General features: G+C 63.9%; 2 protein-coding genes across 2 annotated transcripts in view; one reads left to right on the forward strand and one right to left on the reverse strand.

The window, feature by feature from the left end:
* The window catches only part of LOC119698256 (NAD(P)(+)--arginine ADP-ribosyltransferase 2-like), a 202465-nt gene that overhangs the window by 84821 nt on the left and 92452 nt on the right, over positions 1-25192 (forward strand). The gene's annotated exons all lie outside the window — the stretch shown is intronic.
* PLEC (plectin) lies at positions 156-24855 on the reverse strand. The gene is made up of 18 exons (XM_038129957.1): positions 24700-24855; positions 24010-24171; positions 21088-21192; positions 20078-20173; positions 19873-19998; positions 19153-19305; positions 18525-18679; positions 18328-18454; positions 18065-18248; positions 16764-16921; positions 16095-16273; positions 14453-14591; positions 14008-14364; positions 12487-12570; positions 12272-12376; positions 11971-12069; positions 7176-10556; positions 156-6646 (listed from the first exon to the last, which is right to left on the reverse strand). The coding sequence occupies exons 2-18, from the start codon at positions 24034-24036 to the stop codon at positions 317-319; spliced, it is 11805 nt and encodes a 3934-aa protein (XP_037985885.1). The 5' UTR covers positions 24037-24171; positions 24700-24855; the 3' UTR covers positions 156-316.

A 25192-nucleotide genomic window follows, 5' to 3' on the forward strand; every position in this document is an offset into this window, starting at 1 on the left:
TGTTTTCTTGGTGTCCGGCTCGGCCACGCCGTGTGTGAGCAGCGGCGGGATTGGCGCGGCCAGGAGCGGGAACGGTGTCCAGCTCCTGGGGCGCAGGGTGGGGAGGGTAGTGTGTATTCTCTCTTGTCTCTTAATATACAAACACTGTCAGCACATTCGCATATATTAATTTATTAGTCTTGTCTTTTTGGTTAAACTTGAGGCACTGCTTTGGGAGAAGAGTGGAGGTTCAAAATTAAAAAAAATACTAGTGATTAGCCAGCAGCGTTGCCACATGCGGAGCGGGTGAGGCGGCGCCTCGGGGGGCTGGCAGGTCTCAGGCCACGTGGAGCAGGGGCCCAGACACCCCGGGGCACTCCCTGCTCGCCTCCCACCCGCAGCTTCTGGATGTGGCCAGGGCGAGGGCAAGGGCAGCCTCCTCCACGGTGCCCTGGGTAGCCCCCGTGTATCTGCGCCCGAAACTCGAGGAGGAGTAGGAGGAGGAAGAGAAGGTCATGGAGAAGCTGGAGCCAGTGGCGTCGAAACTGCCGCGCCGGGAGCCTGAGCGGGAGCCGGTGCGAGAGCCCGAGCGCGATCCGGAGGTGGAGCCGGCGCTGCTGATGTTGTAGGGACTGTAGTAGCCCTTGCTGGACTGGGAGGAGGCCTCCAGCAGCCGCAGGCCGGTCCCATCCTCGATCATGCTGCGGTCCATGGCGTCCTTGTAGGAGATCTTGAGCTTGGTCTTGGGGCAGGTGAGGTACTTGGAATAGGTGTTGACATCCCGCAGCTTCTGGGCAGTCCGCGCGTCAATGGTGCCCTTCTGCAGCGCCTCATCCAGGGAGACACGGCCTGGGGCATCGGGCTCGATCAGGCCCCCTGTCAAGTACTGCACCTCCAGGAACCGCTGCCCAGCCTCGTAGTACAGCCAGCCCTTCTTCAGGGCCTGCGCCGCCGACATCTTCGTCTTGGTCCGCGGGTCCTCAAAGCCGTAGAAGGCCTTCTGCGCCAGGTTGATGCGGTCCACCATGATCTTGTCAACCAGGCCCTTGGTGACCGCATCAGCGACGGTGCATTTGTCGCCGGTGTTGGGGTCGATGATGCCCCCGGTGCAGGCCTGGGCTTCCAGCAGCCGCTGCCCTGTGATGTTGTCCACCAGGTTGCGGCGCATCGCCTCCGTGATGGACACCTTCTCCAGAGTGTCCGTGTCCAGGATGCCTGCCACTGGCCCAGTCTCTTCAGTTGGGTCAGTCCACATGGAGATCTGGGTTCGCGACAGGGCTGGGCTGGCAGTGTAGGAGGAGGAGGATCCAACTGAGGACGACCTTGACCGGAAGCCACCCATGTTGCCAGAGAGCATGTCAGCAAACTCGGTGATGGAGAGGGTGCCTGAGCGGTACTGGTCCAGGGCTGACTGGTCGATCAGACCCTTGCCAATGGCATCATCGATGTCATACTGGCGCCCCGAGCGCCTGTCGATGATCATTGACTTCACCACGCCATCGGAGGAGGAGGTGGTGATCTCCTCCCACTCGCACTCCTGCTCTGACAACTCCAGGTAAGTCTGGTGGTCAATGAGGCCCTTGCGATAGGCTTCGTACACGGACATCTCCTTGCCCGTCTCTGGGTCAACGATCACTACCCGGCGCTTGCGGACGGAGGACTTGGAGGAGGTCTTCCTCTCCCGCTTCTTCTCCTTCAGAGGCAGGAGGCAGAGGCCGGTCTCTGGGTCCGTGATGCACCGCTCCATCAGCTGCAGGTAGGTCAGGTTCTCCTCTGTGTTGGGGTCGAAGAAGCCCTTGGTGTCATCACTGGGGTCCAGCAGGATCTCGTTCATCTCCTCGTCAAAGAGGCCCCTCTTGTAGGCCACCTCCACGGGCAGGCGGTGGCTCTCCTCAGGGTCGATGATGCCTCCCGTGGCGATCTGGGCCTCCAGCAGGCGGATCCCGTGGTCTTTCAGGATCAGACCCTTCTTCATAGCCTGGAAGAGGGAGATGAGCTTCCCGGTGTAGGGGTCCCGGTAGCCGGTGACGGCCCGCTCGGCAGAGAGCAGCTTGTCCTTGAACTCGGGGCCCACAATGCCCATGCGCACGGCTTCCTCCACTGTCAGCTTGAGGCCCTTGATGGGGTCAATCACGTAGCCCGTGGCCGCCTGCGCCTCCAGGAGCTCGAAGGCAGTGCCAGGCCGGATGATCCCCTTCTTCATGGCCTGGTAGATGGACAGACGCTCCTTTGTGGAGTCCACAAAGACGCCAGCGATGCAGCTGGTGCCCTCCAGGAACTTCTTCAGGTTCTTAGAGACCTCCTCGATAGAGGTGAGACCCTCCTGGAGGCGCTGGGCGGTGGCTTCGTCCATCACCTGCGAAAGGACCAGCTCCTCCACGGTGATCTGCTTCCGCAGGCCCCGGAAGGTCAGCTTCCGTGTGTCGCAGAGCGGGAGCAGGAGGAGCCGGGAGTTCTCATCCTTCCGGCACCGCCTCAGCAGCTGCGTGTAGCTGAGCTTCTCATCTGTGGAGGGGTCCACGTAGCTGCGCACCTCGCTGGGCTCCGACAGCATGTCGTACGTCTCCTTGTTGATGAAACCCCGCTGGAGAGCCACCTCCAGGGGCAGGTGGAAGCCCAGGTGAGGGTCAATTATGCCGCCGGTGGCGATCTGGGCGTCTAGGAGCTTGAGGGCCTCTTCGCTGGGAATGAGATCCTTCTTCATGGCCTGGAAGAGGGAAATCTTCTGTTCGCTGTAGGGGTCTCTGTAGCCGGTCACAGCCCTCTCTGCAGACAGGAGCCGGTCGTGGATCTCGGGCCCCACCACGCCCTTCCTGACTGCCTCATCAACGGTCAGCATTTCATTCTTTGTGGGGTCGATCATGAAGCCGGTGGCTGCCTGGGCCTCCAGGAGGGAGCGGGCCACTTCGGAATTGATCAGTCCCTTCTTCAGCGCCTGGTAGACGCTGAGCGTCTGCTTGGAGGAGGGGATGTAGATGCCAGCCACGCAGCCCGACCCGTAAAGGTACTTCCAGACAGTCTCCACATCCAGGAGCTCCCGGAAGGTCTTGGAGCCCTGTTTCAGCAGGTTGTAGATGTCCTGTGTGATGATCTTGGCCTCGTAGAGGTCCTCGGCTGTGATGCGGCGCCGGACGTAGTCGTAGGATGTGAGATTCTGCTGCCGGATGATCTCGGTCTTCTCGATGATCTCGATGATAATGATGATCATGCGCTCCTTGGACACGCGGCCCGACTGGAACTCCTCCATGAGATGTTTACGCTGCTCCTCGGGCAGCAGGTCCGAGTGCATGACATCCCAGAGTGACATGGAGGAGCCTGCCCGGCTGCCCACAGGGATCTCCACCTGTGTCTCCTCAAACACCTTCCGTGTCTCTGCTTCTGTGTACACGTGAGTGGTTTCCACCACCTTTGGCTTCTCAGGCTCCCGCAGAGGCAGCAGGTACAGGCCCGTCTCGGGATCCTCGATGCACCTCTCCTTCAGCTGCACGTAGGTGAGGTTCTCCTGAGTGTTGGGGTCGAAGAAGCCCTTGGTGTCATCGCTGGGGTCCGAGAGGGTCCGGTTCATCTCCTCGTCGAAGTAGCCACGCTTGTAGGCCACCTCCACGGGCAGGCGGTGGCTGTGCACGGGGTCGATGATGCCGCCGGTGGCGATCTGGGCCTCCAGCAGGCGGATGCCGTGTTCCTTGACAATAAGCCCCTTCTTCATGGCCTGGAACAGGGAGATGGTATCGCCCGAGTAGGGGTCCTTGTAGCCCGTGACAGCCTTCTCGGCCGACAGCAGCTTCTCGTGCAGCTCAGGCCCGACAATGCCGGCCTTCACCGCCTCGTTGACGTACAGTTTACGGTTCTTCACAGGGTCGATCAAGAAGCCGGTGGCTGCCTGGGCCTCCAGGAGGACCACGGCAGTGCTGGGTCTCAGCAGGTTCCTCTTCATGGCCTCATAGATGTTCAGCTTCTCCTTGGTGGCCTCCACATAGACACCGGCAATGCAGTCGCTGCCATGCAGGAATCTCCTCACCGCATCCGTCTCCGAGAGGTCCTTCACTGATTTCTTGCCTTCCTTCAGCTGCTCGTACTGGGTTTTGCTGATGATGCAGGACTCCAGCAGCTCGCTGGCTGGCACCGGAGCCCGCAGACCACTGAATGTCAGTTTCTCCTGCTTTTTGGTCTCTGCCTCCTCGATGATGGTGATCACAATCTTGATGATCTTCTCGATTGTCACTTTGCCAGTCTTGTACTGTCGGAGCAGCTCCCGCCTGTGCTCCTCCGTGAAGTATTCAGAGTGGATCAGTTCCCAGATGGTCATTGTCTGGCCCTTCATGCTGCCCACCGGGACCTCTATGGTTGCTTTGTCGAAGCACTCCTTGGCCTGGCTGTCGGTGTAGACCTCCTCCTGCTGCGACTGGATTGCCTGGTCGGACAGGGGCAGCAGGCACAGGCCAGTCTGCTTGTCGCGGTGGCAAGTCTTCTGCAGCTGGGCATAGGTGAGGTGTTCCTGGGTGTTGGGACAGTAGAAAGCCTTGGCTTCATCTTGGAGCTCCGTCAGAGCCTTGTTTATCTCTGGGTCAAAGTAGCCGCGCTTGTAGGCGACCTCAAGCGGGAGCCGGTGGCTGTTGACGGGGTCGATGATGCCACCAGTGGCAAGCTGGACGTCCAGCAGCCGGAGCCCAGTGTCACTGGGGATGAGGCCCTTCTGGAGTGCTTGGTAGAGGGAAACCGTCTGGCCTGTGTAGGGATCCTTGTAGCCAGTCACCGCCTTCTCTGCCGACAGCAGCCTCTCGTGGAACTCTGGCCCCACCACCTCGGCCTTCACTGCCTCATCCACGGAGAAAAGCTTGTTGCCCACAGGGTCAATGATGTAGCCGGTGGCAGCTTGTGCCTCCAGCAGGGACAGGGCAACCTCTGGCTTCAGCAGGTTTCTCTTCAGGGCCTCGTAGAAGGTGAGCTTCTGGCCCGTAGACTCCACCAGGACGCCAGCAATGGCATCCGTGCCCTTCAGGTACCGCCGCACGGACTCCATCTCTGCCACATCCTTTACAGACTTCTTGCCCTGGTGCAGCTGGTTGTAGAGGTCCTTGTTGATGATCTTGCTCTCCAGCAGCTCGGCAGCGGGCACGGGGCCCCGCAGGCCCTCAAAGCACATCTGGCTCTTTCTCTCACTTTCCTCCACAACCGTGATGACGATCTTGATGATCTTCTCCACCGTGATCTTGCCAGTCCTGTACTGCTGGATCAGGTCCCGCCTTTGGTCCTCAGTGAAGTACTCAGAGTTGATGAGCTCCCAGATGGTCATCGTCTTCCCCTGGAACTTGCCAAACGGTGCTGTCACTGTGGCCTTCTTGAAGACATCCTTGGCTTCCTTGTCGGTGTAGACCAGCTCTCTGGCTTTGCCTGCTTGGTCAGTGAGCGGCAGGAGGCACAGCCCTGTGTCCGGGTCAGTCACGCACCGCTCCATGAGCTGCAGGTAGGTCAGGTTCTCCTGAGTGTTGGGATCGAAGAAGCCCTTGGTGTCATCAGTGGGGTCAGACAGGACCTGGTTCATCTCCTCATCAAAGTAGCCACGCTTGTAGGCGGCTTCCACGGGCAGGCGGTGGCTGTTGACAGGATCGATGATGCCACCGGTGGCAATCTGGGCCTCGAGCAGGCGGATGCCGTGGTCCCTGACGATGAGATCCTTCTGCATGGCCTGGAACAGGGAGATCTTGTCACCTGTGTACGGATCCTTATAGCCGGTGACAGCCCGCTCGGCCGACAGCATCTTGTTGTGCAGCTCCGGCCCAATCACTCCCTCTCGCACCGCCTCGTTCACCGAGAGCCTTGCGTTCCGCACAGGATCAATGATGAAGCCAGAAGCAGCCTGTGCCTCCAGGAGCACCAGTGCCGTGCCTGGGCTGAGCAGCTTCTTCTTCATGGCTTCGTAGATGCTCATCTTCTGGTTGGAGGGTTTGATCAGCAAACCGGCAATGCTGCTCTTGCCCTGCAGGTACTTCTTGACATCCTCCCTCTGAGAGAGCTCGCCCACACTCACAACACCCTTCGCCAACTTGTCCAAGTTCTCCCTGCTCAGAATGCCAGCATCAGCCAGCTTCTCTGCTGACACCTTCTGCCGGATGCCGTCAAAGGCGAACTCCGGCTCCCCATTCTGGGCTAAGCCGTCCATTGCATCCCGGCCATTGGGCACAGCCTTGATGTCCAGCAGCTGCGTTGTCGTAACCGCCTCCCCAGGCAGGTCGTCTGTCTGGATCATGATCTCCCGTCTCTGGGCCAGGGCAGCCTTGTACTCCTCCTGCATCTGCTCGAGCCTCTCCCTCAGCTTCTGGTTCTCTTCTTCCAGAAGTTTCTCCTGCTGCTGTCGCTGCCTCTCCAGCTGCTGTAGCTCCTCCTGCTTGTGCCGGACATTTTCCTCAGCTTCCTTCTGATGCTTCTTGGCTTCCTCTAACATGTCTTTCAACTGCTGCTTCTCCTGCTCCATCTCCCGCTGCTGCCGCTCCTGCTCTGCCTTCAGGTTCTGGGCTTTGTTCACCTCGTCCTTAAAGAGCTTCTCCAGCTTCGATTTCTCCTCCTCAATGAACTTCTCCTTCTGCAGCAGGGCATCCTTCTCCGTCAGGAAGCTCTGCTGCAGGAGCTGCGTCTCCTGACGGAGCTGAGCCTGCTGGGCCACCTGCATCTGGGGTGGGAGAGAGAACAGCGCAGTCAGACACCCGGGAGGGCAGTGGGGGACTGAGGGTGGGCGGAGGCAGGGCGATGGGCAGCAGGGGCGGCACGGAGGCACAGAATCACCCACACACTCTCTACAACAGGTAAGAGCTAAGGAGCAGAGCCGGGGTTAGGGAGCCACACACAACATGAGGCAGGATGACCAGGGGAAGGACACAAGGGAACTCCCAGCACTCAAGCTGGGAGCTGGGCACAGAGAGGAACACGGCAGGACATGCCACGGGGTGGAAGAGCCAGCCCGGGTGGTGGGAATCCCACCTCCATGGCTCCAGGGGTTCAGGGTCCAGCTCCGACGCTGTCTGAGGGGTTTGGTCCACTGTCTGCAACTCTACACACATCCCTGACCTGCACAGGGGTCCAGCCCCATCATCCCCAGTGATGGTCCCTGGGGACCAGCCCAGGGATGGTGTGGCCTGGCGGGGAAGAGGGACAACCTCCCTGTGTACCACCACCACTAAGGGGGACCCGCAGCCCAGTACCTCCTCTGCTTTCTGCTGCAGCAGCGCTGCCTCCTGCTTCAGCTTCTCCTTCTCCTTCTCCAGGTCAGCGATGGCCTTCCGCAGCTTTTCCGCATCCTCATCGCTCTGGTGCCGCTGGATCTCCAGGGTGTGCACCATCGTCATCTTCTCCTGTGTGGCCAGCTCAGTCTCATGCAGCCTCTCACTGATCTCCTCCGCCTGCTTTTTGAACCGCTTGGCTTCCTCCTCAGCCTTGGCCTGGGCCATGCTCATCTCCGCCACTTGCAGCTTGAGGCGCTCGGCCTCAGCCGTGATGTCCAGCTGCCGCCGGCGCTCAGCCTCCAGCGTCTTCTGGAAGCCCTCAGTCTCCTCAGCCAGGCGCTGCTGCATCTGCTCCTTGTCCTCCTGCAGCTTCTTGGCATGCTCCTGTGCCAGATCCTTCTGCTTCTGCAGCATTTCAGCCTCGGCCCGCAGCCGCGTGGCCTCCTGCACCGCCTGCATCTTCTCCTTCAGCATCTTCTCTGCCAGCGCCCGCTGCTGCGCCAGGTCGTCCTCAGCCAGCTGCCGCATGCGGGCGGCCTCCTGCGCCTCCACGCTCAGCCGGGCCACCTCCTCTGCCACCTGCTTCATCTTCTCTGCCTCCTCCGCCAGGAACTTCTGCGTGTTGTCCTTGTCCTTGAGGATCAGGGCCTTGTTCTCCTCCTCGATGCGGCTCTTCAGCTTGGCCAGCTCCTCCATCTGCACCCGGACCTTGAAGAGCTCCTCCTCCACCTGGGCCTTCTGCCGGACGGCGTCTGTCACCTCCTCCTTCAGCCGCTGCAGCTCCTCATCCAGGATGCCCTTCTGGTGGTCTGTCTCATCCAGCTGCAACTTCACCTTGGTCAGCTCCTGCTCCACCTGCGCCTTCTGCCGCAGCGTCTGCTCGGCAAACTTCTTGTGCTTCTCCATCTCGGCGTCGGCCAGCTGCTTCTGCCGCAGGGCCGCCTGCTCTGCCTGCGCCCGTTTTGCTGCCTCCAGCTCGGCCTCCTTCCGCAGCTTCTCTGCATCCGCCTGCGCCTGTGCCTTGGCCTGCGCCTCCTCCTCTGCCCGCTGCTTCAGCCGCTCAGCCTCCTCCACACGCTGCCGGGATAAGCTGGCATCCTGCTCGGCCTTGCCACGGGCAAACTCAGCCTCCTCGGCCGCCCGCCGGGCCCGCTCGGCCTCCTCGCGCAGCCGGTCCAGGAGGCTCTGCTCCTGCTGGCGCGTCTGCAGCAGCTCCTGCTCCTTCTGCTGCACGGCAGCCAGGTGCGCCTTCTCCTCCGCTGCGATCCGCTTCTGTGCCGCCTCCCGTGCCAGCTGGATCTGCCGCTCTGACTCCTTCTCCGCCAGTTCCTTCTGCCGCCGTGCCTCCTCCACCATGGCCCGCAGCCGCTCCACCTCCTCCAGGGCCAGCCGCCGCTGCCGCCCGGCCTCCTCCTCGGCCGCCAGGATGGCCTGCACCTTCTCTTCGGCCTCGCGCCGGCGGCCCTCCTCCTCCAGCGCCAGTGCCCGCTGCCTCTCAGCCTCCCGCTCTGCCTGCTCCCGGCTGCGCTGCACCTCCTCTGCCTCCCCACGGATGCGGTTCAGCTCCCGCTCCAGCTCGCTCTTGCCAGCTGAGGCCCTCTCGAAGCTGGCCTTGAGGGCGCGGATCTCCTCCTCCACCTGTCGCCGCTGCCGCAGCGTGTCCTCCACCAGCCCCTTCTGCCTCTCCAGCTCGCTCTCAGAGGAGCGCTTCAGCAGGGCAATCTTCTCCTCGATGTCCTGCTTGTGTTGGGCCGCCTGCTCCTCCAGCAGCTTGCGCTGGTAGGCCTCGTCCTCCGCCAGCCGCCGCAGCCGCTCATTCTCCGCCTCCTTCTCCTTCAGCGCGATCTCTGCCTCCGCCTTCAGCCGTGAGGCCTCGTTGATGGCCGCCAGCTTCTCCTTCAGGATGCGCTCGGCCTCGGCCCGTTGCCGGCTGGCCTCGTCCTCTGCCAGCTGCCGCTGCCGCTTGGCCTCCTCGGAGAGGGCGCGCAGGCGGGCGGCCTCCTCGGCCAGCTCCCGCAGCTTGTTGGCCTCCGCCTCCAGCCGCTGCTTGGACTTCTCGCTGCTGGAGCGCGACTCCTCCTCTGTCTTGGCCTTGCTCTCCAGCAGGACCTCCATCTCTGCCCGCAGCTTGGCCAGCTCCTCCTCCAGCTCCTTCCTCCTCTGGATGGCTTCGTTTACCTCACCCTTCAACCGCGAGAGCTCTTCCTCCAGGAGCAGGCGCTGCTGCTCCCCATTGTCCATCTCCGCCTTCAGCCGGATCAGCTCCTGCTCCGCCGCCAGCTTCTGCTGGGCTGTGCCCTCTGCCAGCTCCCGCTGCTTTTCCAGCTCTTCCTCGGCCAGCTCCTTCTGCCGCACGGCCACCTCCTCTGCCTTGGCGCGCTTGCGGGCCTCGCGCTCTGCGTCCTCCTTCTGCTTCTCGGCCTCCTCCTGTGCCAGTGACTTCTTGTGGGCCACCTCTTCGGCCTGCAACCGCAGGCGCAGCGCCTCGTTGGCCTTCTGCCGCCAGCGCTCCAGCTCCTTCTCAGCCTCCTCCCGCGAGCGCTCGGCCTCCAGCTGCTGCCTCTTCAGCCGCTCAGCCTCCTCCTGCAGCTGGGCCACCACATCGTGCTCCTGCTGCAGTGACAGCTCCAGCTGCGCCGTCTTCTCGGCAAAAGAGAGCCTCTTGCTCTGCAGCTCGGCCTCAGCGCTGCGCTGGGCCACCTCCTGGGCCACCTGGATCTGCCGGTCCTTCTCGGCCTCCGCCTGCCGCATGCGTCGCTCAGCCTCCTCCGCCTGCAGCCGCAGCTGCTCCAGGTCTGCCACTGCCTTCTGCTTCTCCCGCGCCGCTTCGCGCTCAGCCTGCACCTTGCGCTTCAGCTCCTCCTCCGCCTCCCGCTTCTTCTGGCTCTCCTCCTTCACCTGCCGGCGCAGGCGCTCGGCCTCCTCCTGTGCCTGCCGCTTCTGCCGCTCGGCATCTTCGGCACGTGCCCGCAGCTCTTGCAGCTCTGTCTCCGCGCTCTCCCGCTGCTTCTCGGTGCTCTCCAGCTGCAGGCGGATGAGGCGGATCTCCTCCTCCACTTTCTTGCGGTTGTATTCAGCCTCCTCGATCAGCTTCACTTTGGACTTGATCTGGTGGTCCGAGTTCTGCCGCAGCTGCATCAGCTCCTGCTGGATGTTCTGCTTCTGCTGCTCGGCATCCACGGCCACCACCTCCCGCCGGGTGACCTCCTCCTGCATGCGGAGCTGCAGCTCCCGTGCCTCCGCCTCCGCCTGTGCCTTGGCTTTGGCGTGGGCCTCGGCCAGCTGCCGCTGCTTCTCCAGCTGCGCCTCCACCTCCGCCAGCCGCTGCCTCTCCTCCTCTTTCAGCTTCTCGGCGGCTTTCTGGAGGGGAAAGAGGGTGCAGGGGACAGAGAGGGGAGAGAGAGACAAATCACAAGGGATGCGATCGCGCCGTGGAATCGATGCTGGCCCAGCCGCACACTGCCGAGACAGCGGAGGGGCGGCAGATGCGCGTGGAATGGCTTCGGCCCCTGGGCCACCGCACGAGCCGGTGACGCCAGCTTCCAGAAGATGTGTGGCACGACAGGGGACACACGACAGCACAGGCAGACAGGCAACAGGAGCCAGACAGCAGCGCAGGAAGCCACGTTCCAGAGAGAAGGGACAGAGAGCGAGCGGAGCCCAAGCGATGAAGACGATGCGAGCAGCGTGCACATCACCACCCTGGCTCCCCCTGCGAGGGGGCTGGCACAGACAGCCCCTGCCGTGGGGAAAGGAGAGAGACGGCCGGAGCACTGGGAGCAGAAGAGAGGGGAGCTGCGCGAGGGCGGTGCCAGCAGAGCCTTCCCTGCCGGGAAAGCCTCAACAGGAGAGAGCGGTTCAGCTGGTTCAAACCCCTCCCAGCCCTCTCCAGGCAACTGGGAGCAGGGGCTGCCAAAGGGCCAATGCAGCCGGCGCCCGGCTTGGGGCCGTGCCGCAGCAGGCGCACCGCATGCACCGTGAGCGAGGCAGCCGCACGCTCCGCAGGGCCCGGGGGCAGGCAGCGCATGCAGGGGAGCCAGAGCCCACACCGGACCCCTGGTCCCGGAGCAGCACAGACGTAGAGGAGGGCGAGGAGGAGAGGGTGAGCCGTGGGGGAGGCAGAGGGTGCCGCGGGGAGAAGGCATGCGCAGAGTGAGTACCTGGTGCACGGCTGCCAGAGTCATCCTGGTTTTTTACCCTCCATTAGATCCCCACCAACACAAATACTCCCCAAGAAAAAGCACTGGCAAAGCGGCTCCAAGGGTAGAAACCAAGAGTTAGAGAGGTTACCCCGCGCCAGACCCCGCGGGCCAGCGCCCAGCACAGCAGCATGCGCAGGCAGGTGCTGACTGCACTACGTGTATCTGGGAAGTGCCTCCTACCACCGGTCACACCAGAGCCCCCAGTGCCCGGAGCCAGCTTGGCTCGGAGACCCACTGCACACAGAGCCAGCAGCCTTGCTCCCAGGAGCCCAGCAGGGAGCAGGAGTCAGAGGCCGTGGGCCAGTATTAGTGACAGGGCCGGAGTCATGGCCATGGGGCAGTATTAGTCATGGGTCTGGAGCCACAGCCATGGGCCGCTGTTAGTGATGGGGCTGGAGTCACGGCCATAGGCTGGCGTTAGTGGTGGGGCCAGAGTCATGGACGTGAGCTACCATCAGTGATAGGGCTGGAGTCACGGCCGTGGGCTGGCGTTAGTGATGGGGCCAGAGACCCCGTGAACTGCGTTCCTTTCGGTTACACAGCTGGCCATGCCGCCCTGCACCGCTCCCTACCTCCTCGTCCTCCAGCCGCCGCAGGGTCTCGGTGATGAACTTGATGTACTGGGTGGTGAGCGTGGTGAGCTCACTGTACTGCGTCCGCAGGTCCACGTACTGTGGAGACAGTGGGTCAGCACGAGAGACGGGAGCTTGCCCGCGGCCCGCCGGCACCCCAGCAATGATGGGGCTGCACAGAGGCATGACACCGTGCCACACCCCCAAATCCACCCCTTCCCCACGAGGTCACCCCAGTGAGCAGCCGTGCCCCAGGAGCTGCAGGACATCCCCGGCCAGTGGCATGAGACCCCTCCCTCACCTCCTGGATGATGCTGTCAGATGCCGACTGCACTTTGGGCTTCTTGGCCGGCGACGCCACCGGCTCCACCTGTGCCTTGAAGCTCACCAGCTGCAGCTCATAGTCCTGATGAGGAGAGAGTGATCAAAGCTCTGCTACCCCTGGCAGCGGTGCTGTGAGCCCACCCCCTGCAGGATGCCGTGCTCCGTCCCCAGCCCCCCAGGCAGTTGGCCCACCTTGATGGCGTCGATGTACTGCTTGGCATAGCGCTGGCACTCCTCCACCTTCTCCTTGTGCTGCTCACACTCCTCCAGCAGTTTCTGGGGAGACATGTGGGGGTGAGCCCGGGCACCCCGTGGCCACCCAAGAGCGCACCACACCCCACCACGGCCAAGAGCACCCCTTGCCCGGCATGTCTGGGAATGGCCGGGAACACCCCTCACCCTGCTGCAGCCAAAAATGGTCAGGAGCATCCCTATCCTCCTGGGGACGGCCCCACCACGGGCCATGGGCAGGGATGATCCCCCTCCTGCTGCAGCCACCCAAGAGCAACACTCAACGTGCCATGGCTGGAGACAGCTGGGCACTGCCCTCACTCTGCCACACACAGAGATGGGCAGATCTGGGGATGGCCAGGTGAATCCCTTGCCACGCCACAGCCAGGGATAGCCGAGATCACCCCTCCTCCTGCTGTGGAATGCCCAGGAACACCCCTCACCCTGCTGGGGATGGCCAGGCACACCCCTCACCCTCCTGGGGATGGCTGAGACACACCTTGTCCCATTGGAGATGGCCAAGAACAACCCTCACCCATCTGGGAATGGCCAGGAGTACCCCTCACCCCACTGGGAATGGCCAGGCACACCCCTCACCCTACTGGGAATGGCCAGGCACACCCGTCATCCTGCTGGGGATGGCCAGGAGCATCCCTCACCCTGCTGGGGATGGCCAAGCACAACCCTCACCCTGCTGGGGATGGCCAGGAGCATCCCTCACCCCACTGGGGATGGCCAGGCTGACCCCTCACCCTGCTGGGGATGGCCAGGCACAGCCCTCACCTTGCTGGGGATGGCCAGGAGCACCCCTCACCCTGCTGGGGATGGCTGGGAGCACCTCTTGCCCCATTGGGGATGGCCAGGCAGACCCCTCACTCTGCTGGGGATGGCCAGGCAAACCCCTCACCCTGCTGTGGATGCCCAGGACTACCCCTCACCCTGCTGGGGATGGCTGGAAGCACCTCTTGCCCCATTGGAGATGCCCAGGCACAACCCTCACCCTGCTGGGGATGCCCAGGACTACCCCTCACCCTGCTGGGGATGGCTGGGAGCACCTCTTGCCCCATTGGGGATGGCCAGGCAGACCCCTCACCCTGCTGGGGATGGCCAGGCAAACCCCTCACCCTGCTGTGGATGCCCAGGACTACCCCTCACCCTGCTGGGGATGGCTGGAAGCACCTCTTGCCCCATTGGGGATGCCCAGGCACAACCCTCACCCTGCTGGGGATGCCCAGGAGCACTCCTCACCCTGCTGGGGATACCCAGGAGCACCCCTCACCCTGCTGGGGATACCCAGGATTACCCCTCACCCTGCTGGGGATGGCCAGGAGCACCTCTTGCCCCATTGGGGATGGACAGGCACAACCCTCACCCTGCTGGGGATGGCCAGGAGCACTCCTCACCCTGCTGGGGATGCCCAGGATTACCCCTCACCCTGCTGGGGATGGCCGGGAGCACCCCTTGCCCCACGGCCAGCCCTACCTTCTCCTGCAGCAGCTGCTCGCGCACGGCCTGGCTGTCGGTGATGGGCACGGCCTGGATGGCCTCCTGGCGCTGCCGGGCATCGCGGATCCACTGGCGCAGCGCGTCGCAGCTCTGCCGGTAGTAGCCCAGCTGGCGGCCCAGCTGGTCCAGCTCACGCTGGCGCAGGTCAGCCTGGCCCAGCACGGCCTGCCAGCGCTCCAGCAGCTGCTGCACCCGCTCCCGGTACCGCTCCAGGTCCACGTCCCGCTCGCTGTGGCCGCGGACCATCCGCTCGTTGACGTCCTTGGCCTTGCCGAGGTCGGTCTCCAGTGTGCTGAAGAAGGGCTGGTGCCCCTCGGCCTGTGCCCGCAGCCGCTGGGGCAGATGGGCACGGGTCAGGGCCGGCCGCGGTGTCCCCGGCCGCCCCCCGGCTCCCCTCGGCACCCCCAGAGCCCCCCGGTACCTTAAGCTCAGCCTTGCTGGCCTCCAGCTCAGCCAGGTCAGCCGGCACTGCCTGCACGTCCTTGAGCTGCTCCTCGTACTTGCGGAGCAGCTCCTCAGCCCCCTGCGTGCTCCGGATCACCAGCCCGATGGTCTTCAGCCTGCGGCGGAGCAGCGGGATCAGCCGGGAGCGGGATGGGAGCGGGATGGGAGCGGGATGGATCAGCCGGGAGCGGGATGGGAGCGGGAGCGGGACAGATCAGCCGGGAGCGGGATGGGAGCAGGATGGATCAGCCGGGAGCGGGATGGATCAGCCGGGAGCGGGATGGGAGCGGGAGCGGGACAGATCAGCCGGGAGCGGGATGGGAGCGGGATGGATCAGCCGGGAGCGGGATGGATCAGCCGGGAGCGGGATGGGAGCGGGAGCGGGATGGGATCAGCCGGGAGCGGGATGGATCACCCAGGAGCAGGATGGATCAGCCGGGAGCAGGATGGATCAGCCGGGAGCGGGATGGGAGCGGGATGGATCAGCCGGGATCAGGATGGGAGCGGGAGCGGGATGGGAGCGGGAGCGGGATGGGATCAGCCGAGAGCGGAATGGATCACCCAAGAGCAGGATGGATCAGCCGGGAGCGGGATGGGAGCGGGATGGATCAGCCAGGATCAGGATGGGAGCGGGAGCGGGATGGGAGCAGAAGCGGCAAGATCAGCCAGGAGCGGGATGGGAGCGGGAGCGGGATGGATCAGCCGGGATCAGGATGGGAGCAGGCAGCTCAGCAAGAGCAGCACCACAGAGCCAGAAGCGAAGGAAAAGGGGGAAAGGAAAAAAGGGGAAGAGGAAAAAAAAGGGAAAAAGGAAAAAAAAGGGGGAAAGAAAAAAAAGGGGGAAAGAGAAAAAAAAGGGAGAAAGAAAAAAAAAGTGGGGAAAAGGGAAAAAGGGAAAAAAAGGAAAAAGGAAAAAAGGGAAAAGGGAAAAAAGGTAAAAAGGTAAAAAGGAAAAAAGGGAAAAGGGAAGAAAAGGAAAAAAAAGGGGAAAAGGAAAAAAAGGAAAAAGGAAAAAAGGGAAAAAAGGGAAAAGGGAAAAAAGGAAGAGGGAAAAAGGACAAAAAGGGAAAAGGAAAAAAGGAGAAAAGGGAAAAAAGCAAAAAAGGGAAAAAGGGAAAAAAAAGGGAAAAAAGGGAAAAAAGTGAAAAAAAGAGAAAAGGGGGGAAAAGGAGGGAAAAGGGTGAAAAAAGGGGAAAGGGGGGAAAAGGAGGGAAAAGGAGGAAAAAGGAGGAAAAAGGAGGGAAAAGAGGGAAAAGAGGGAAAAGGAGGGAAAAGGAGGGAAAAGGAGGGAAAAGGAGGGAAAAAGGAAAAAAAAGGGAAAAAAGGAAAAAAGGGAAAAAAGGGAAAAAAGGGAAAAAAAGGAAAAAGAGGCAAAAAAGGGGAAAAGGAAAAAAGGGGGGACCAGGAAAAAAAAAAGGGAAAATGGAAAAAGGAGAAAAAGGAAAAAAGGGACAAAGGACAAAAGGGAATAAAGGAAAAGAGAAACAAAAGGAAGAAGAGAAGAGGGAAGGAAAAGAAAAAAGCATGCTGGCTCCCCCCAGACTCCCCACGGCCTCCCAAGTGCCCAGGCTCGTTTCCAGCCCAGGAGCCATGGAGTGACGGCGCCCGGGCTCACTCACTTCTCCAGGTAGATGCTGGAGAGGCTGTACACCTGCTCCATCTTCCGCAGGGTGACCTCCAGCTCGGAGCGCAGGACAGGGGCCGAGCCCGCCTGCTCCGGCTGCGCCAGCACCTGCTCCGTCTTCTCGCTGACCTTGGCCAGGTTCTTCTGGATGCCCTCCAGCTCCAGGTGTGTTTGCTGCAGGGAAGGAGTCCCTCAGTCCTTGCTGGCTGCAGGTCAGGGCCAGCCCTTGGACCCCAGGAGGAGCAGAGGAAGGCTCTGCAGCCCCTCGGTGCAGGTGGACAGGGGAGGTTGAGGAGGGATATTGGGAAAACTCCTCCTGGAAGGGCTCTCCAGCCTGGCACGGCTGCCCGGGACAGGGCTGGAGTGCCACCCCTGGGGAGACTTTACAGCCGTGTGGATCACCTGGGGACGTGCTCTGGGGTGGCCTTGGGGGACTGGGTGGACTCAATGGGCTTTTGCAACCCAAACCATTCCCCCCAGGCCCATCCTGGCACTGAGGCGGCCATCTGCGTGCACTACACGTGTCACAGGGCTGGGGTCACGCTGCACGTGGGGTCAGCCCAGGGGTTGCCACGGGGCTGGGGTCACCCTGGAGGCGTCACCCTGAGGATCTTGGGGGGATCCACTCGGGCCGTCCCCCGGGGCTCGCACACGTGTCACGCACCTGCTGCTCGGCCTGGCGCTGGGCGCACTCGCGCAGGGGGTCGGCCTTGAGGGGCAGGCGCAGGCGGTGCACGGTGCGGCTCTCGCAGCTCTCCAGCTGCAGCCGGATGTCCTTCAGCTGCGAGATGTAGCTCTTGCACAGGGACTCGTCCTGCTCTCCTGCGGGGACAGCGGGGCGGCTCAGTGCCCTGGGACACCACGGGGACACCGCGGGGACCCGCAGTGACACGGGGGTGGCTCAGCACCATGGGGACACACTGGGGACCCACAGTAGGGAGAGGGGACACACAGATGGCTCAGACTGTGGGGACACCCTGGGGACCCTCAGTAGGGAGAGGGGACATGGGGATGGCTCAGCACCCTGGGGACACCCTGGGGACCCTCTGCAGGGAGAGGGGACACAGAGATGGCTCAGCACCATGGGGACACCCTGGGGACCCTCTGCAGGGAGAGGGGACACACAGATGGCTCAGCACCCTGGGGACCCACAGCAGGGAGAGGGGAAAAGGGCATGGTTCAGCACCCTGGGGACACCTTGGGGCCCACAGCAGGGAGAGGGGACACAGGGATGGTTCAGCACCCTGGGGACACCTTGGGGACCCACAGTAAGGGGAGGGGACACATGGGGATGGTTTAGCACCCTGGGGACACCCTGGGGACCCTCAGTAGGGAGAGGGGACATGGGGATGACTGAGCATCCTGGGGACACCCTGGGGACCCACAGTAAGGGGAGGGGACATATGGGGATGGTTTAGCACCCTGGGGACCCACAGCAGGGAGAGGGGACACACAGATGGCTCAGCACCATGGGGACACCCTGGGGACCCATAGCAGGGAGAGGGGACACACGGATGGTTTAGTACCCTGGGGACACCCTGGGGACCCTCAGCAGGGAGAGGGGACACGGGGATGGCTCAGCACCCTGGGGACCCACAGCAGGGAGAAGGGACACAGGGATGGCTGAGCACCATGGGGACACCCTGGGGACCCTCAGTAGGGAGAGGGGACACAGGGATGGTTTAGTACCCTGGGGACACCTGGGGGCCCACAGTAAGAGGAGGGGACACAGGGATGGCTCCGGACCCTGGGGATACCCTGGGGACCCACAGTAGGGAGAGGGGACACGGGGATGACTCAGCAGCCTGGGGACACTCCAGGAGCCAGTGTGAGGGGGGAGACTGGGACAGCTCAGCAGCATGACGATACCCCAGGGACACCACAAGGACCTGCAGGTCACCCCAAGGACCTGGGAAAACCCTGGGGACCCCCATCCTTCAGAGGGGACCGAGAGGGGACACCCACCTTTCTCCTGGCTACGCAGCAGCAGCTCGTATTTGTGAGTGCAGGCATTGTAATCGCGCTCCACCTGCAGCCGGTCGTCGGGCTGGAAGCTCTGGGAGTCCTGGCTGTCCCGCAGGAACTCCTGGTAGTGCCTCTCCAGGCTGGACAGGACCTGACGCACCTCCTCGGCCGGCAGCGTGCGGAACTGGGGGGGGCACGGCCAGGTCAGCCCCCGCTGGGACCCCTGTGCCCCCCGTGCGGCTCCGGGACCCCCGGGAACTCACCGTGACGTGCGTCCAGGAGTGGATCTGCTGGATGTCCCGGGTCAGGTACTGCCAGGCGCGGAGGCTGCGCAGGTCCTGGTGCAGCTGCTGCCACAGCCCCAGCAGCTGCTGGTGGGTGGTCTCCAGCCTGTGGGCACGTGGAGTTAGAGGAGGGGACACAGGGGAGCCCGGGTGGGGTGCAGGGTCACTGTCCCCACCTGTGCACGGCGTCCAGAGCCTCCTTGTTGGGGGGTGGCAGGAGGAAGCAGACCGAGGGGACGACGGCCTCGCTGCCGCCGGCGCTCAGCACCCGCCACTGCTGCGGCTGCGCGTGGTTCACCAGGGCACAGGTGTCGTTCTTGTGCACCGTCACCTGCGGGGCAGGGGGTTAGGGTGGGGTGCGGGCCCTTGTGTCCACCTGTGCCTCTCCCATATTCCCCAGCGTGCCCCCCACATTCCCCTACGGGCCTGCTGTGGTCCCTGTCTGGGTGTGGGGGCCCCTTGTGTCCCCCCTTGTGTCCCCTCAAGGGGTTGGAGCAGCGTGACAGAAGGATGGGAGGTCCCCCATGTGTCCCCTTGTCCCCCACGGTGATGTCATACCAGAGGGGGGGTCCTCCTGTGTCCCCCCTGTGGTGCTGGGGCAGTGTGAGAGAAAGGTGGGAGGTCCCCCATGTGTCCCTGTGTCCCCTAGGGTAGTGTCAGACCGGGGGGGGTCCTCCTATGTCCCCCCCCACGGGGCTGGGGCAGCATCAGAGTGGGGTGCTGGACCCACCATGTCTCCCCACATCCCCCCACGGCCTCCCCAGGGGGGATCAACCCCAACCCAGCCCTCGCCTCCCCCCGCACCTCCATTTGCTTGTAGTCGCAGACGGCCTGGATGGGGGGCCGGCCCTGCAGGGGCGTCGAGGGGCTGCGCGGCTTCAGCTGCACGATGGTCCTGGCACGGCGGGAGAGACCCCCCAGCTGCGTCCCCAACTCCGCCAGCTGCTCCTTCTGCTCCTGTGGGGGCAGGTTTGGGACACCTCAGGATTTGGGGTGCCCCATGGTGTTGAGGGGCGTCAGAATTTTAGGGGGACACCAGCTTTTTTGAGAGAGCTCAGAAATATCAGGAGGTCCCAAAGGTTTTGGGAGCTCTTGGGATTTTGGGGGGGGTCCCGGGGGTTTGGGGAGGGGTCAGGAATATGAGGCAGGGGGGTCATCCTGGTCTGTTGCAGCAGTGGACGTGTTTGGGTCACCCCAGGAGCTGCAGTGGGGTGGCACCCCAGCACTCTGCAGCTGGACACCCCAGGGGCTGCCGTGGGACTCTGATTTTGGGGGTCATCCTGGGGGCTGCAGGGGGCTGTCACCTCAGAGTCACCAGGGGTTGGGGTCACCCTGCACGTGGGGCCAGCCTGGGGTCACCCTGGAGGTGTCACCCTGAGGATCTTGGGGGGATCCACTTGGGCCGTCCCCCTGGGCTCCCACTTGCCCCCGCTACGAGCTCATGCAGCAGGGTCACCCTGGGGGTCACTGTGGGGTCCCCCCGGGGTCTGGGGGTGTCCCTGGGGGTCTCGGGGGTGCCCTCACCGCGAGGTCCTGCAGCAGGTCCTCCAGGCGCGTGGCCGTGGTGCCGCGGTCGCAGCTGAACTTGCGCCGCATCGTCTCCTCCGTCTTCCGCAGCAGCTCCTCGGCCTCCCGCACCTCGGCGAAGAACTGGGGGGCCGGGGGTCAGCGCTGGGGTCACGCCCTCCCTGCCGCTCCCAGCCCCGCCCCGGCACCCCCCTCCCCGTACCTGGAAGTAGTTGGTGTTCTCCTTCAGGTGGGTCTCGATGCAGCAGCAGAGCTGCAGCATCCAGCTCCACTGGGTCTGCAGCGCTGCCAGGAACGCCTGCGGGGAGCGGGGGGGACAGCGGGGCTGGCACCGGGGGCACCTGCACCACTGCAGGTGGCCACACCCACACCTGGCCTGCACCCTCACCTGCACCCACACCTGCACCCAGACCTGCACCCACACCTGCACCCACACCTGCACCCGCACCTGCACCCGCACCTGCACCCACACCCTGCCTGCACCCACACCTGCACCCACACCTGCACCCACACCTGCACCCGCACCTGCACCCACACCCTGCCTGCACCCACACCTGCACCCACACCTGCACCCACACCTGGCCTGCACCCACACCCTGCCTGCACCCACACCTGCACCCACACCCTGCCTGCACCCATACCTGCACCCACACCTGGCCTGCACCCACACCTGCACCCACACCTGCACCCTCACCTGCACCCACACCTGCACCCTCACCTGCACCCACACCTGGCCTGCACCCACACCCTGCCTGCACCCACACCCTGCACCCACACCCTGCACCCCACACCAGTGACCCCCAGTGACCGCTGCACCCCACACCAGTGACCCCCAGTGACTGCTGCACCCCACACAGTGCCCACTGCACCCCACACTGCTGACCCCCAGTGACCCCCACACCCCACACCAGTGACCCCCAGTGACCGCTGCACCCCAAACCACTGACCCCCAATGACCACTACACCCCACACCGCTGATCCCCAATGACCCCTACACCCCACACTGTCCACCCCCAGTGCCCAGACCCTCCTGAACCCCCTCCCCAGCCCACCAAGGCCCCAAGGTGCCCCTCAGATTCTCCCAGCCCCTTCCGTTCCCCCAAGGTCACTGAGACCCCCAGGCCCCCTCCAGATTCCCCACACCCCCCAGACCCCCCGCAGCGCCCCCAGCCCCTCTCATGCCCCACCATTTGCCCCCAGCCCCACGCCCACCTCCAGTGTCTGCGCCCCGGGGTGCTCCTCACGCAGCAGCCTCTCGCCCGAGGTCCGCAGCTCCTGGATCCGCCGCTCCCGCAGCTCCAGCTCCCGCATCAGCGCCTGGGGCGGGCGGGGACGGGGCTCACACACGTGTGCAGGGCCAGGGGAAGGGGGGTTCAGGGCTCACACACGTGTGCAGGGCCAGGGGATGGGGGGTTCAGGGCTCACACACGTGTGCAGGGCCGGGGGATGGGGGGTTCAGGGCTCACACACGTGTGCAGGGCCGGGGGATGGGGGGTTCAGGGCTCACACACGTGTGCAGGGCCGGGGGGGTTCAGGGCTCACACACGTGTGCAGGGCCGGGGGGATGGGGGGTTCAGGGCTCACACACGTGTGCAGGGCCGGGGGATGGGGTGTTCAGGGCTCACACACGTGTGCAGGGCCGGGGGGAAGGGGGGTTCAGGGCTCACACACGTGTGCAGGGCCTGGGGGGTTCAGGGCTCACACACGTGTGCAGGGCCAGGGGATGGGGGGTTCAGGGCTCACACACGTGTGCAGGGCCGGGGAAATGGGGGGTTCAGGGCTCACACACGTGTGCAGGGCCGGGGGGGTTCAGGGCTCACACACGTGTGCAGGGCCGGGGGATGGGGGGTTCAGGGCTCACACACGTGTGCAGGGCCTGGGGGGTTCAGGGCTCACACACGTGTGCAGGGCCGGGGGAAGGGGTGTTCAGGGCTCACACACGTGTGCAGGGCCGGGGGATGGGGTGTTCAGGGCTCACACACGTGTGCAGGGCCGGGGGATGGGGGGTTCAGGGCTCACACACGTGTGCAGGGCCGGGGGGGTTCAAGGCTCACACACGTGTGCAGGGCCGGGGAAATGGGGGGTTCAGGGCTCACACACGTGTGCAGGGCCGGGGGGATGGGGGGTTCAGGGCTCACACACGTGTGCAGGGCCGGGGGGAAGGGGTTTCAGGGCTCACACACGTGTGCACAGCTCTGTGTGTATGGATACAGCTGGGGCTGTGTGTGCAAGGGGGGCTCTGGGGGTGCTCAGAGGGTTATGGGGGTGCCGGGTGTGGGGGGCACACGGGGGCTCAGTGCTGCAGAGCAGGGAGGGGACCACGGGACACAGCCGTGCACGTGTCCATGTGTGGGGATGGCACACGTGTGTGTGTGTGTGTGTGCCCGTGGGTGTGCCCACGTGGAGAAGCTGTGTCCTCCATGCATGTCTGCCCACATGCATGTCCATGCCATGGCCATGCCCATCTCTGTGTCCATGTCCACACCCATCCCTGCATTCACGCCCATGCCCATCCTAGTGCCCAGGTCGTGCCCATGCCCTTCCCCATGTCCAGGCCTGCGTCCATGCCCATCCCCATGTCCGTGTCCATGCCCATCCCTGTGTCCATATCGTGTCCCTGCCCATCCCTGTGTCCGTGTCCATGCCCATTTCTGTACCCTTGTCATGTCCGTGCCCATCCCCATGTCTGTGTCCATGTCTGTGTCCATGCCCGTGTCCATCCCTGTGTCCATGCCCATCTCCGTGTCCATGTCCCTGCCCATCCCTGTGTCCATGTCGTGTCCATGCCCATCCCCGTGTCTGTGTCCATGCCCATTTCTGTACCCTTGTCATGTCCATGCCCATCCCCATGTCCGTGTCCATCCCTGTGTCCATGCCCATCCCCATGTCCATGTTGTGTCCATGTCCATCCCCGTGTCCATGCCCACGCCCATGTCCATGCCCATTCCCATGTCCATGTCCCTGCCCATCCCTGTGTCCGTGTCCATGCCCATCCCTGTGTCCATATCGTGTCCATGCCCATCCCCGTGCCCATGCTGATTTCTGTACCCTTGTCATGCCCATTCCCATGTCCATCCCTGTGTCCATGCCCATCCCCGTGTCCGTGTCCATGCCGATTTCTGTACCCTTGTCATGCCCATTCCTATCCCCATGCCCATCCCCGTGTCTGTGGTGTGTCCATGTCTGTGTCCACGCCCGTGCTCATTCCCATGTCCATGTCACTGCCCATCCCTGTGTCCATGTCCATCCCCATGCCCATCCCCGTGTCCATATCGTGTCCATGCCCAACCCCGTGTCCGTGTCCATGTCCATGCCCATCCCTGCCCATCCCCATGTCCATGCCTCTGTCCATGCCAGTCCTTGTGCCCATGTTGTGTCCATGCCCATCCCCGTGTCCATGTTGTGTCCATGCCCATCCCCGTGTCCGTGCCCATCCCCATGTCCGTCCCTGTGTCCATGCCCATCCCTGTGTCCGTCCCTGTGTCCATGCCCATGTTGTGTCCATTCCTGTGCCCGTGTCCGTGCTCATCCCCGTGTCCATCCCTGTGTCCGTGTCCATCCCTGTGTCCATCCCTGTGTCCATGCCCATCCCCATGTCCGTCCCTGTGTCCATGCCCATGTTGTGTCCATTCCTGTGCCCATGTCCGTGCCCATCCCCATGTCCATCCCTGTGTCCATCCCTGTGTCTGTCCCTGTGTCCGTGTCCATCCCTGTGTCCATGCCCATCCCCATGTCCATCCCTGTGTCCATGTCCATCCCCGTGTCCGTGCCTCTGTCCATGCCAGTCCTTGTGCCCATGTTGTGTCCATGCCCATCCCCATGTCCATCCCCATGTCCATGCCCATCCCTGTGTCCGTCCGTGTGTCCATGCCCATCCCCATGTCCATCCCTGTGTCCATGCCCATGTTGTGTCCATTCCTGTGCCCATGTCCGTGTCCATCCCCGTGTCCGTGCCTCTGTCCATGCCAGTCCTTGTGCCCATGTTGTGTCCATGCCCATCCCCATGTCCATCCCCATGTCCATGCCCATCCCTGTGTCCGTCCCTGCGTCCATGCCCATGTTGTGTCCATTCCTGTGCCCGTGTCCGTGCCCATCCCCGTGTCCATGCCCACATGTCACCCCCCGTTCCCGTACCGAGTAGCTCTCCTTCTTGGCAGCCATGGCGGGGTTGTTGTGGCTCCAGTCGAAGGCCACCTCCTCCTCCTCGCGCTCGCTCAGCCACAGCAGCTCTTTGGTGGCGGCGCTGACGAAGCCGTGGAGACTCTCCAGGTGCCGCAGCCGTGACTTGGAGGAGTTCTGGGGAGGCACGGGGAGGGTGGTTGGCAGCTGCGTCCCACCCCTGCACGGCCTCATCCCCGCAGGGCTGCTCCCTGCACACCCTCCGTCCCCCTTATCCTCCTCCCCACTTCCCCCCATGTCCTGCATCCCCCTCCCCACAGCCCCCCACACGTCCCCAGCGGCTCCCCTCTGTCCACCACCCCCCTGAGCCCCCAGACCACACGTCCCCAGCAGGTCCCCTCTGTCCACCATCCCCCTGAGCCCCCAGGCCACACGTCCCCAGCAGGTCCCCTCATGGCTACCACCCCCCTGATCCCCCTGGCCACACGTCCCCAGCGGCTCCCCTCATGTCCACCACGTCCATGACCCCCAGGTCACACGTCCCCAGCGGGTCCCCTCATGTCCACCACCCCCCAGGCCACACGTCCCCAGCGGGTCCCCTCATGACCACCACCCCCCAAGGCCACACGTCCCCAGCGGGTCCCCTCATGTCCCCCACCCCCCTGACACCCGTCCCCCCGCGTCCGCCCTCCGCTCCGGGCTCACCAGCAGCTTGGCGTACTGCAGCTCCAGCTTGCCCAGGCACTCCCGGTAGGCGCCGCTGGGGCCGGGGGACAGCTGGCTCTGCGGGAGACACCGTCAGCCCAGGACCCCCACCCCAGACACCCCCTGCACCCCGCAAGGGGAGCGGCAGAGGGGACTCGTGGGGAGGGCAGCGCTTCGGGGGTGCAGGGGATGCATCGGGCCACGGTGCCCCCCACCCTGCCGGGCACCCCGGGCAAGGGCACAGCTGGGGGCGGAGGTTGTGGGGGCCGGGGTGGGCTGCTGTCCCCAAAGTGCCCCCCACCAGGCCGTGCGCAGCCCCAGGAGCAGAGGTGGGTGAGCCCTGGGGGCTTTGGGGAGCAGAAGGAGGGGCGGCCGTGGTGCTTCAGGGACCCCGAGGCACAGAGCAAAGGCAGCCCCGCGGGAAAGGCTCGGGAGCAGGGGAGGGGACAGCACCGGGGGGACCCTCTGAAGCAGAGTGGGGACAGCCCCAGGG

The sequence above is a fragment of the Motacilla alba genome, chromosome 2 (assembly GCF_015832195.1).
Source record: "Motacilla alba alba isolate MOTALB_02 chromosome 2, Motacilla_alba_V1.0_pri, whole genome shotgun sequence".
NCBI classification, from domain to species: domain Eukaryota; kingdom Metazoa; phylum Chordata; class Aves; order Passeriformes; family Motacillidae; genus Motacilla; species Motacilla alba.

Coding starts and splice junctions, on each gene's coding strand:
- PLEC (XM_038129957.1), bottom strand. CDS start 24,036: ATGGCTGCCAAGAAGGAGAGCTACTCG. Junction 12,571..14,007: donor AGCAGCTGCTGCAGGAGAAG/GTAGGGCTGGCC, acceptor ATGTCTCCCCAG/AAACTGCTGGAGGAGTGTGA. Junction 10,557..11,970: donor GGCGGCTGGAGGACGAGGAG/GTAGGGAGCGGT, acceptor TTTCCCCTCCAG/AAAGCCGCCGAGAAGCTGAA.